Raw genomic sequence first — 12160 nt, 5'->3', positions numbered from 1 at the left:
TTATAATATATATATATATATATATATATATATATATCCTTTCTCCATTCTTATATCCAAACTCACGCCTATCTCCAGACTAGTTCTTTTAATCTCTTTCTTCTCTTCTCTTTTCTCTTTCTTTTTCTGTAAACGATTTGAACTTTCTTCTCTTTTGTTTTTCTTCCTCTTTTGACAATTATAAAGTGCACGTGACAACTTTTTACTGCCTCGACGTTGTTTCTGGAGTTGCCGTGACCCAAACTCTTTTGTTCTGCAAGATGCTCGGTGCTGATGGAAGGGTAATGTATGGTAAAGCGAAGCGTAACCATTCCGGCGCCAACAGGTTTTAGAGGGATTCACCTCGGGATACCGCACGATTAGCAAGCTTCCTTGAAGAGTGCCGTGCGCTCGGTAGTCTACGTGTAAAGCTACACCGCTTTGTCGATAGCCGCAACCTTGAAAGAGTTAATAGATGCTATCTAGGGATTCAAACACTTTGAAGTGTTTATGCGAGGACGTGAAGAAATGGTTTTATGCATACATACAAAGGAGAAACGTTTGGAGCCGGCATCGCTGATGCCTAACGCTGACGTTATCCCTGTCAGCTTGCGCGATGAAGATCTTAAAAAGGTACGCTTTCATGCGCCGCCCGAGAGAGTAGCAATATTCATGGTATCAGGATGACACGTTCATATTCTTAATTACTGGATACCCTCGTTACCGCTGTCCTTATGTCTATGCAAGTATCGCACCGAGAGGGACATGAAAGAGAATAAGCAATATAAACAGATACCCATTTCACTAGCTTCGATCTTCCCACGAACATCTAGTGCAAGATGAAGACAAGCGTATGCCTGTAACCTTGGAAACGTCAACCGCATGGAGGACTGAAGGCACGTCGATTTCCGATCACGCGAGGTTCCGGATGATATATTACTTACAACAATGCAGATATTCCATTGTGGCGAATAATCGCCGAAGTGATTACGATGGTCAAGCCTGAGCGTATCAACCCCTTCCAGATTGACATGGATCATTTAGATAATATGCGTGTAGAAGAAGCGGTCTTACTTACCGGAGCATTGCTCGATTTTCTATGCAACATGTGGGTGGCTATGGATCCCGACAAAATGCCGTACATGGCTTCAGGTACATCATTTGCAAAATAAGCGTTTTGCATGAATGATGGCTCTAACCAATGTGGATATGTGATAGTGTATGAAGACATAAAAGCCTTGCAGACGCGTCACGTAGGATACCTGTTTGAACAAGCATCGAGGAAATAAATTAGCTTCCTATCCGTTTCCACACCTAATGCTTTTGTAATGGATAACAAGGATATTCCGCCACCCGTCCGCTTGTCAATACAGTTCCAACTATTATACAACTGGGAAGCGAGTGCAGTCCACGATGCTGTGCGCAATCTCAAGACGCCAATGTACCCTGCATTCAAATGTGAATTGCACGGTGTCCCCATTTATTGCCTAATTGACCATTCTCTCGAGCAACACTACATCTCAGCCGCGCAGCTGTGGAAAGCCTGCGGTCTCACCGTCACTGAAGGTCTGTTTCTGTTCGAGCTCAAGATATCGGATTATCAGGTCGACTTTTTGTTGCCATACTTTCCTTTCTGCGACGTCTGGGTCAGCGTTCCACATGCAAAACGTATGGCCAGTATTCTCGGTGTAGAAAGTGAGCTTGGAGCGCTGTGGCAACTCGATGGCGTGTTTTCGTCAGATAACGATGCACGCAACGAATTGGTTCACAACTGGCGGATCGAGAGTATACCAAACACTGTGTATTCGACTCGAGCACTGTTGGAGACGCCATTTGACCAGCTGGAGCTGCTGAGCGGCAATCGCAAGATAAGAACACAGGTATCTCGGTCTCGACAGACAGGCATGGTATGCCGGGATAGGCTAGAGACTGGTCTACTGCGTTGGGCGATATGGGCTTACGAGGAATTCTTGCGGCAACGGGATAAGCAAGCAGTATCGGCGGCGGAAGAAGACCATGACCTGAGCGACGGCCAAGATAGAGACAACGTTGCAAACGCCGTCTGGGATGTGATGCAGGGTTTGCTGTGTGATCTACAAACTATTGAACGACAAAGCGCAGAACGCAACCTGAAAAGTTTCCGCGTATTATCAGATAGCATGATGGTTGGAAATATGCCTCTCAAGCGAGAATACCTCCAACAAGGGCGACTATTGCAGAATGTATATATATCAGTTATGGTCGAAAAACTGTTCAATGCAATCCAAATGATACCACATCCGACTATAGAACCTGCTGATGAGCAAGGTAATTATTACAATCGAAACATCCGCACTGGTCCTTCAGAAGCAGTAGCAGCAGCGTCGGAAGAGAAAGTAAAAGAACGAGATGATAAGACAGCAGATGTCAATGCAACGCGACCACCAGAAAGTACGAGGCATGTCAGCAACACATCGCTTGCAACGAGTCCCACGGATATGAGCAATATGGCTGTCGATACCAATATTATGCTGCATGACAGAATGGATTTTTTGGAGCAAGAAATGTATCGTTTGCGAAGAAAAGGCAAGAAGAAATCTGACAATGCTATGCAACAGATAATGGAACTCGAAGTCCGTCTGGCTACATTGGAGTCGTGGAAAACACGCACGGAAACATCCAGACGCAGCGAGCGCGTATGGGTCTTGATGTTTACTATCTCTGTGCTTATTGTATGCTGGATGTTTGGTCCTCGGTGATTAAATCGAACTGCGAATAGTTGATCAACTAACGACATTTACCAGGCTCAGTAAGAGCTTACTATTCCCCAATCAACCCAATATATTGTGAATTTTATTATTATTATTATTATTATTATTATTATTGTACACAAATTTGCTTTCAAGAGACAACGTAGTGCTAGATCAAATTTATCAGTATGACATAGAAAATGAAGCTAAATAACAAGAGTATGATTTGTAGGATATCCATAATGCTTGGAGAATGTTTGCTTTTTCGGTCTCGTCAATATTAATTCTATGGATCTGATATTTTCAACAAGCTTTGTTACGGTGAAGATCATGTGGATTGCCCAAGTATATGTCAAGCGCTGCGGTAAAAGAAGTGCTACTTCATTCTAAACATAAGATGTGCATTTGCATTAAAGTAGTTGGTACGAAGTGGCTGTTTGAAAGCAATTGATGAATGGAATGGCTCTCGGAATGCCTCCGAACTAGAGGTTCAAGAACATTTTTCAACGTCATACAGTATTTTCGGAATTTTAAGTCGCATTTTGGAGAATCACCGAGTCGCTGTCTAGTCGCACTTGTTGGAAATTTAAGTCGTGTTTTCTGGGATCACTAAGTCGCAATGCCAAGAAAAATTAAGTCGCCTTTTCTGATATCGCAAGTCGCATAATATGAAGACACATGAAGCATTCTATTGCTTGGCGCTAAGACTACTACTATACTGGGTGCTATCTTGGTTTCAGGTTTAATCAATGTTAGCTTGAGAATACCAATGCCTGTCAAGAAAAGAAAGGCTGGACAGGAATCTGGGTATTTAAGCACTGGCACTGTAACTGGTCATTATATCAGCTTTTTGAAAGACGCATTGGATGAAATGAACAAATATCCACAAATGAAAGAACACTACCTCGTCATGGATAATGCACCTATACACAAGTCTGAAGACGTAGCGTAGTATATCACGTCTCGAGGATATCGCTATGCTTATCTTCCTTCATATTCTCCTGAGCTGAACCCGATTGATCTGGTCTGTCGCTAAAAGCAAAGTTAAACACCATAGATTTTTGGAAAAGAGACTTTGTCGACCAGAATTAGTGATGCCTGTAACAGCTTATCGTTGAGCGATTTCCGTAGTTTCGTTTCTCATTCACTAAACTGCTGGGATAAATGCTGCAGCAGAGAAAGTATGTAATGTTGAATGGCTTCATTACTAGCCAAGGGCATGCGCTCAGGTAAGTCATTCTTACTGGTACACGCGACCGCAACCGCAACTTTTTCACTCTCATACCAGCTCATACGCACATGTTTAGCCTTCTCCATGCTTTCCGACCTGGTACTGATCGTCTCTCCAAAGCAGTGGTTCGACATCCCAAAGTGATTGACATATTAGCAACAACTTTATCAATCGCGGCGTTGAAAGCATTTGGGGAACGCGAATTGAGATTAATCACAGTGCAGTACATCTCAGAACGTCGAGCGCTGCCCTGACAACTGTTGTCAATACGACTAGTGATTCAGTGATTTGAATGCTTCCAATTCAGGATTCATATCTTTCTTGTTAGTGGTAGTTCTACGAAAGTTTTTTATTTGCAGCAAAAATAAAATAACTGGATAAATCATGTCATCTCAGAACCAACGTTGATTCTGAAATAGTGCACAAGAGCTGGATGGTGGGGTCTTCCATATATTTCAATTTCAATTTCTGGTCTTTACTGCTAGCGAGATACCATGTAAGTGCCGCTAGAGGGTCAAGGTGCTGCTCGCCTTCGTTAACATTGTCTTCAATCGTTTCCTTCAAGACGAACAGGCACTTTTCAGCCCAAAGGGTATCACGTAACTATCAAGATATTGTTTGATAATGTAACGGCTGGTGCTGCTTGGCATCCCCAATCGTGCTCCGGAAGCACTGATTGTCAATCCTTGATCATAATGTGCGCTGAGGAGAATTCCTGCGTTGATTTATCCTTTCGCCTTGATCAGTACTCGCTCCTGCTGTGTTACGATCCGAAGATTCTTCTTGGGCGTCCCGCATAGGCTGCTGGCGTTCAGTGATAGCCGATGATAGAAACTGTTGGCCTTGGTGGCTTTGTCGTGTGGCAGTACCCTCATTCTCGTATTCGTCCAATATCTTCGTCCTCATCTGGCAGCGTTTCCGTACGATTGAAAGCGTCCGGGCTATTGTAGACCGTATCAACAGCTTGCTGGTAATCAAATGAATATCCTAACTGAGGAGCAATGAGAAGAGGCGAGACTCGATCCGCGAAATTTGGATACTGGTCATTAAGCACGGAAGTATCTCTCATCAAAGCAAATACAGTTTCGCTTGGAGTTGCTGTCTCTACTGCGTGATATGTAAGCACTATCGTATTACAACCTTACAAGAAATACAGGATACTGCCATAGCTAACCTGTGTTTCTATGTTCAAGTGTAGATGGATCATCCGAAGAGCTGCTGTGGTCAACGAAATGACCTATTTCATCCGAGAACATTGGCTGTCTTGGTTTTAATTGCATATGATTGTAAGATGCTTCAGTTCTTTGCTGTTCATTTGATTCAGCTGGGGAAGGATTTCAGCAGTAAAGTATGATATTCTGGATTCGAGATTAGGCAGAGGAATAGTAACAAAGCCTTCGCTCAACGTTTTCAAGGCCCAAAGTGCTCACTGAATGGACATCAGCTACTTCTGGAGAAGTGACTGCTATTTGTGCTTCAAGACCGTCTGTCAGAATCCGCGGATCTAACTTCTATAAGTACTAAACTCACCGCTCATTGCATGAGAGGACTTCGCACTGCTTCTGTTTGGTCTGGAATGGTAAGGTCCGCCTGGACGAACTCGAAAATAATGGTGACCTGGTCTTTCCTTTCCAGTATGATCTTGCTCTTCCCACGTGAGTTGCAAACGTTCAACGGCGCTTGTCAACGACAATAGATTGTCTGTATTTCCAGATTCTCGATTCCCACTTGCGCGCTTATGCCGACGAGCGGCTAAATGGATTTTCTTTGGCATCAAGGGATGTTGTGGAAGAGAAGTGAAAACGCCTTGTTGACAGGAATGGCTGCCATATTTTCTGAGAGCTGGAAATAAACATGAAACAAGAAGCATGAACCGACAGAAGTCAACGAGAAACTTTAACCGGTTTTGTCTAAAAGTACTTCCTTTACAATTCTAAAATATGTCGAGACACAATAAACATGAAACCTTATATCCCCTAATTACAAGCTTCTTGTACTACGTACATATATCGTAAAAAAGAATCCATCCATCTCCATGGAGCTTATGTTTGTTCCCGGGTACATAAATCGCTATTAAAAAGATGACTTGTTCATTGTTCATTGTGAGCTTACTAATAAGCATATAATCGTTTATGTCCTTATAATATATGATGACATATTCGAGAACTTTGCTAACAATGAACCGGCGGATCTCTAGACTGCTCCCGTTACTTCGAAATTTTGACGGCCCAATTTCCATGACTGACGTTCAAACTTTTGCCAGCTTTAGTTGAAGTTTTCGTGGCGAAGACAAAAGCATAGTAATGGTCGAGCCAATAATCTTCGAAAGAAACTCTAACCAAATTCCACTGAGAAACCAACTTTCTAATGACTCTGTTGTAAACCATCTTCCCAAGCAGAGCTAAGTTTTTGAGGGTCCAAGTAAACTTGTCCTAAGTTTAGGTAGAATTCTTTGAAATCGCGCCAACTTCCATGTGCCTAGGACCAACTTTTCGTTCACTTGCATGGATTCTAAGGAAAAAGCCTGTATTGTATCTGTCCGTGGTATCTGATCGTACAACTCCGTTCTCACGTTACACAGATGAAGTAAAGTGCTTCGTCGATCCTCCGCCGATCAAACATCGTTGTCATGGACACCATTTCAACGCTAGCGAAATACCACATGATTTTGAGGGTTGGATTGAAAACAGCATTTTGATAAGCTTTGGGTCCAGATGCAAAGCTGCATTATATCAGCTCTTTTGTCTTTTTCGATGCAAAGGTCGCGCCTTTCAGCTGCCGGCGTTTGAATGATTTGCCTAGGAACATAAAGTACATAGGTAGTAAAGCATCGTGAAATCAAAGAAAATGATGCTCTTAATGAGCCTACATTTTATAATACAGTCCTATGTAGCAAGTCTGAATGGTTTTCCGCCATGCCAAGGACTAGGTTGGACCGAAACAGCCAAGCGTCGGACAGTCCATATCCCGAATGTTAGCACGAAAGCGGTAGCACCCTTTCTAGACCCGGACTCTTCCTTTCCTTATCGTCATCAGACGAGTAGCAAAGCATACGACCTCCCTTCGCACCAGCGCCTCCCCCGCAAATACAGGTGTCGGCAAAACACAGCATGTCAACATCATATACGCCGGTGCCTGCCACCGAAAGTATCGAGATGCAATCCCGAGATCTCGAGGATGGCGGCAGTCATCGACTTTTAAACACACCTTCACGGCCTCATCGCCACACCCGGTCTGCCTCGGCCTCGTCGTTTGTGTACTTTAAAGCACCAGTAGAAAGACGTCTTTCATCGAAATCTAAAATGGACAAGTCGTTGGAACTCGCTGTGCAGGTTAGGACACGCAACTGAAAGCAAAGTGACACCAGCAACATCGCAATACAAACATTTCTATCCAGGCATTACCGTCCCTGCTCATGTCGGTGCTTGGCTTGGTGGCGGCAGGGTGGATGATGGACGTGTTTCAGGTACGAGTTTTGAATAATGGGTATTTTTCGACATTAAGCTGATAAAACCATTGTTCCGTAAGCACTGGGAAGTGTTTACACAAGTCTCCGAGCTCTTCATCCTCGTACCGGTCTTGCTGAACCTCAAAGGGAACCTGGAGATGAATTTAGCAGCAAGGTTTTCGACGCTGGCAAACTTGGGCGATTTAGATCAGCCAGAAACAAGAGACACGCTTGTGTGGGGCAACCTTGCCCTGATACAGGTCCAAGCATTAATATCTGGTGCAGTTGCAGGCATTATCTCATTCATCCTCGGCATTCTTGAGCATCCCAACGAACCAGCAACTGTGTATGAAAGCATCCTAATCATTTCCAGTTCTATGATCTCGGCTACCGTTTCCAGTTTTATTTTGGGTGTCTTTATGTGCCTTCTTATCATCCTCAGCAGAAAATTCAAGATCGACCCTGGTAATATGAAAAAATTATCATTAGAACGCCTGAATGCAGCTATTATTCATACGTAACACTCGAAACAGATAACATTGCTTGTCCAATGGCATCCTCTCTAGGCGATGTTGTAACGCTAGGAATTCTAGCTGGGTGTTCGCAAGCGCTTTTGGCGAGTATAGGTAAATCCTTATACGAATAATGCAAAGGCGGCAATCGTTAACCCCATGCAATCTGTAGACTCTATGCTTACAACAATACTGCTGGTGCTCATGATGGCATCAATCCCGTTCTTTGGAAGGGCTGTCAAGCGCAATCCAGCAGTGAACGAATTGCTATATTCTGGATGGACACCGATTATACTTGCGATGCTTATATCCAGGTACTCTTAAATATCTGGCGACACTGTATGTATTCTCAATATATTAACATGTATGTTTCAGCTTTGCAGGCTTGGTGTTGGAACGATACGTAGAGCAATACAAGGGTTTGGCAATGCTGACTCCCATTCTATGTGGTAGGTTAAATGAGGAAGGGAGCAAATATAGGCAATATTGGCTCAAGTTAATTTGGTACCTCAAAGGTTTGGCCGGCAATCTGGGCTCAATATATGCTTCGAGGATCAGCACTGGGCTTCATGCTGGCGCAGAAGAGCAATATGAGCTCGTAGAATGGACGCTTTTGCTAATGAATGTCCCTGTGCAAATTGTATTTCTATTCTTGATCTGGATCCTGAATATTGGTCACTTGGACTTCACATTTGCTTTCGCTTTCACGTACTTTTCCGTTTCGATGATTAGCGTAAGTCAAACTGATGACGCCTGCATTGGAGGCTTATGCTAACACAACAAAATATAGACATTTTTGGCATTGAAAATGGGAAAATCCATGACAATTGCATTGTGGAAGCGAGATTACGATCCAGACAACTATGTTCTTCCTTATCTGTAAGTGTTACACCGCGTAGAACCTGGCCATTACTTTTGATGCTAAAATGGATGCGTTTTGAAGCACTGCAATCATCGACGTCATTTGCACAACTATGCTTGTGATAGCATTCTCATGGCTATCTGCAAACGGTTACGCAGATCTGGCAACCACGATAACATCCTCCTAGTCCAATCTTGTCCCCCTTTCCCTGCTTACTGATAACTTAAATTCTATATCACATAATCATTCCCATTTGTACCACTGCATTTAGATCAAGTGTATTCGAACAAGGATGTGTATATACTCTGTTTTTTGACCGATACTAGAGACGATGTTTTGCTCCTATGTATGGGGTCCTATCTTTGCGGATTATTGAAAAGAACCGTTTTTACAACCACAGCGTAATTGAATTGATGAAATAGAGGAAATTTTCCCCACCCAAAAGAAACAGATAAAATCCTCCGTGCAACAACTTTTCCTTTCACTGTTAATTAATGCAAATCGCTGGATGCGAAGATAAGTGCAAGAATCACGGAGAAATCCTATAGTTCAAGTCGCCCGATATCCTGCATATCCGACTTTCCCACGTTTTACTCTTTCCGGTTCCTGACCAACGATGCTGTCTTTCCGGTGTACAAGTTTGAAATGGACGCATCGGGCACTGGCGAAGCGATTCTTCACCAATGGAACTGAGAGACCGTCTGCGCACGCATTCTACGACGATAAAGTTGTTACGGTAAACTTGAGCGGTTTGTGTTGAATAGTACTTTTGCTTAGTGCTGTGTAGTACGCCACGCGGCCCATAAAGCCTGTAACTTTGAGCCAGTTAGTACGTTTCGGCCAGCCGCCACTGTCGAAAGAAAGTTTACGTGAATGTGCGCATTATGCAAGGACTGAGCTACCAGTGCGCCTTGCCAGACGTGTACGTGCATTCCAAACGCTGCCTTTCATTGTCGGCACGAACCCATACATTAAGGAGATCTACAAACTATATTATGATTCCTTTGAGAGTCTCGAGCCATACACTCAAGATCGCGCAGAGAATGACGTAGAGTACTCTGAAAAGCTTAAAGATCTGGTTGATCGCCATGCTGACAACATTCCAACTCTGGCTCGAGGTATTCCTATGCATTGCATACACATGGACGACGAAATTGGTAACTTGCAGACATCTCAGGATTTTTGGAATGCAAGGAATACATGCATAGTCAAGATGTAGCAGCCTTTTTGGACGAAATGATTCATGCACGGATAGGCATCCGCTTGATTGCTGAGCAGATGATTGCGTTGATGCAGCAACAGCATGAGCAAAACAATGATGGTTATATCGGCATCATCGATACCCAGCTAAACCCGGCAAAGCTTGTAAAGACCACTGCAGATTTCGTAGCCGAATTATGCGAATTTAATTACGGCACGAGCCCCGAAACCATTATTGATGGCCACACCGACGCGACTTTCACCTACATCCCAGTTCATCTTGAATACATCCTGACCGAGCTCTTGAAGAACGCCTTTCGGGCAACTGTTGAATACGCGCGGAAACGAGACCACCAAGGCGAGTTACCATCCATCCAGATAACAATCAGTCACGGCAAAGAAGATATTGGGATCCGGATCCGTGACCAGGGAGGAGGCATTGCGGAAGACGATCTCAACAAAGTGTTTGAGTATTCTTACACAACGGTATCCAAAGCTGCGTCTGATCCATCAAGTATATTTTCGGATATGTCCGAGAAAGCAATGCAGAGTGGCATTGGCGGTCCGTTGGCTGGACTAGGGTAATTACTTTACAAATGTGAATATCAAAAGGCAAGTGTTCCTGACGCATTTTCCTGTAGCTTTGGTCTACCGCTTGCAAGAATGTATGCTCGCTATTTTGGGGGTTCGTTCACGCTTGTGTCCATGAGTGGATATGGTTGCGACGTATTCCTCAAACTCAAACACATTGATCAATCCATGGCAGAGCTAGAGATCTAAGCAACATACAATTAAATACTTATAAAATGTTCGTTTGTTTAATTTTCTTTACTTGGATTATATGTGAATCGAAAGTGCATTCTCGTTTTGGCTTTTGGCTATGTTCTGACGCGCTGAAAGCTTTGCCAAACACCGGCCACGATGCATCGTGTCAACAAATGATGTTGCGCCAATCCAGAGATCAGGGTCATTTCCTTTTTCTTTCTTTTTCTGATATGACGATTTTAATGGATCTGCATCTCTTCCACGTTGAAGTCCTGAAAAATTGTTGTAACCTATGACGGCATGTATGTAATCACCGCGAACAGACATCGGAAAATGATAGAGTTCATATCTGGTAATCACACCTATATTTATCCAAGTTGACATCGAATGATGGAGAGTACTATGCTTTACACTTCTTGGCATCAGATATTATATTAAGTAGAAAAGACTCCTGTTTGTTGTTTGTTTGTCCAATATCACTTACACTTATGCGATATTACTTTGTGGTCGCTGAAGAATATTGCTCAATCGGGCATGTTGCAGATCGTTTGTGGAAATAAGCGTTAATTTATCGGCAGATTCCGATAACTGTTGTTACTGACAGCCGTAATTGTCAATCTAGGTACGATTTTATGACGAGACAAGCCTTAATTCTGCTAGTTCGTAATAGTAGTACTAGCGTGTGTAAAGCATTGTTTGTGAGCTCATGCAGGATCAACGCATGCCGACGGACGTCAGCTGCACACTCTCCTTGAGCATGCGTCTGGTTTATTTTCTTTGTATTCAATCTTTTTGTGATAAACAGCGGCTACAGATGCTGAACCTGCTTTTCGCACACACACACGCACGGGTTGCAGGGCGGTTTTATCATGTTTTGTTTTCCTTATTTAACCTCAAACGGATTTGGCTCTCACCCCCTAACTTCATCCATGCAAACATGAACATTATGTTTACAAACATATACAAAACCGGCCATCTGGGAAATTGATGTCAATATAAGTCAATCAAGATAAAGGAACTAGGACGATGAAGCAGCAGCAGCAGAAGGAAGGAAGGAGACCAAATTGGGAACCGAACTTTCTGCAGGCGAATGAGTGCTGCATGTTGCCACGGTGGTGACACCACGAGTCTCTTTTGTGCAAGGTCGAAAACACGAAAACGGAAAGATCGGACCGGTCGATGTTACCTAGCTTTCCCCCTTCTCCCCTTGTGTAAGACTAGAGGGCCATGTGACTGTGATCATTATCTCCATGAACGGAGCGTTGTTGATGTGTTCATTGCCATAAACAAACTTGGCACACCGGGGACTCGCTTGCGGATGTGTGTGACAACTTGGTCGAACCCAAAGTGCCGGATTGGAGGAATCAAGTAGGATGGCGTGAGTGCAGTGAGCAATCCTGACGAATCCAAGCTCCAGTTGGGGCACGGGCAGCA

General features: G+C 43.6%; 7 protein-coding genes across 7 annotated transcripts; 5 read left to right on the top strand and 2 right to left on the bottom strand.

Annotated features, from left to right (window-relative positions):
- Window positions 1–260: 260 nt before the first annotated feature.
- On the top strand, window positions 261–1268 carry VTP01DRAFT_859 (uncharacterized protein; the record flags this gene model as incomplete). The annotated part of the gene is made up of 7 exons (XM_069387727.1): window positions 261–281; window positions 333–404; window positions 466–612; window positions 662–721; window positions 788–875; window positions 934–1131; window positions 1198–1268. The coding sequence occupies 7 exons, from the start codon at window positions 261–263 to the stop codon at window positions 1266–1268; spliced, it is 657 nt and encodes a 218-aa protein (XP_069245279.1).
- Window positions 1269–1307: 39 nt separating this feature from the next.
- Window positions 1308–2717, top strand: VTP01DRAFT_858 (uncharacterized protein; the record flags this gene model as incomplete). Its single annotated transcript, XM_069387716.1, has 1 exon — window positions 1308–2717. The coding sequence occupies one exon, from the start codon at window positions 1308–1310 to the stop codon at window positions 2715–2717; it is 1410 nt and encodes a 469-aa protein (XP_069245278.1).
- Window positions 2718–3872: 1155 nt separating this feature from the next.
- VTP01DRAFT_857 (uncharacterized protein) lies at window positions 3873–4193 on the top strand (the record flags this gene model as incomplete). Its single annotated transcript, XM_069387705.1, has 2 exons — window positions 3873–3937; window positions 4016–4193. The coding sequence occupies 2 exons, from the start codon at window positions 3873–3875 to the stop codon at window positions 4191–4193; spliced, it is 243 nt and encodes an 80-aa protein (XP_069245277.1).
- Window positions 4194–4810: 617 nt separating this feature from the next.
- Window positions 4811–5219, bottom strand: VTP01DRAFT_856 (uncharacterized protein; the record flags this gene model as incomplete). Its single annotated transcript, XM_069387694.1, has 2 exons — window positions 4811–5046; window positions 5114–5219. The coding sequence occupies 2 exons, from the start codon at window positions 5217–5219 to the stop codon at window positions 4811–4813; spliced, it is 342 nt and encodes a 113-aa protein (XP_069245276.1).
- Window positions 5220–5309: 90 nt separating this feature from the next.
- On the bottom strand, window positions 5310–5713 carry VTP01DRAFT_855 (uncharacterized protein; the record flags this gene model as incomplete). The annotated part of the gene is made up of 2 exons (XM_069387683.1): window positions 5310–5413; window positions 5470–5713. The coding sequence occupies 2 exons, from the start codon at window positions 5711–5713 to the stop codon at window positions 5310–5312; spliced, it is 348 nt and encodes a 115-aa protein (XP_069245275.1).
- Window positions 5714–7049: 1336 nt separating this feature from the next.
- On the top strand, window positions 7050–8948 carry VTP01DRAFT_854 (uncharacterized protein; the record flags this gene model as incomplete). The annotated part of the gene is made up of 9 exons (XM_069387672.1): window positions 7050–7271; window positions 7337–7405; window positions 7468–7852; window positions 7921–8013; window positions 8072–8213; window positions 8275–8348; window positions 8415–8632; window positions 8690–8778; window positions 8843–8948. 9 exons carry the CDS (start codon window positions 7050–7052, stop codon window positions 8946–8948), a joined length of 1398 nt encoding a protein of 465 aa, XP_069245274.1.
- A 429-nt stretch (window positions 8949–9377) lies between these two features.
- On the top strand, window positions 9378–10741 carry VTP01DRAFT_853 (uncharacterized protein; the record flags this gene model as incomplete). Its single annotated transcript, XM_069387661.1, has 4 exons — window positions 9378–9497; window positions 9549–9879; window positions 9939–10542; window positions 10603–10741. The coding sequence occupies 4 exons, from the start codon at window positions 9378–9380 to the stop codon at window positions 10739–10741; spliced, it is 1194 nt and encodes a 397-aa protein (XP_069245273.1).
- Window positions 10742–12160: the final 1419 nt, after the last annotated feature.

The sequence above is a fragment of the Rhizomucor pusillus genome, assembly GCF_041956525.1.
Source record: "Rhizomucor pusillus strain CBS 183.67 unplaced genomic scaffold VTP01scaffold_1, whole genome shotgun sequence".
In the NCBI taxonomy this organism is placed as follows: domain Eukaryota; kingdom Fungi; phylum Mucoromycota; class Mucoromycetes; order Mucorales; family Lichtheimiaceae; genus Rhizomucor; species Rhizomucor pusillus.
Note: the sequence above shows the minus strand (reverse complement) of the source record. Positions and strands in the feature narration are given on the sequence as shown.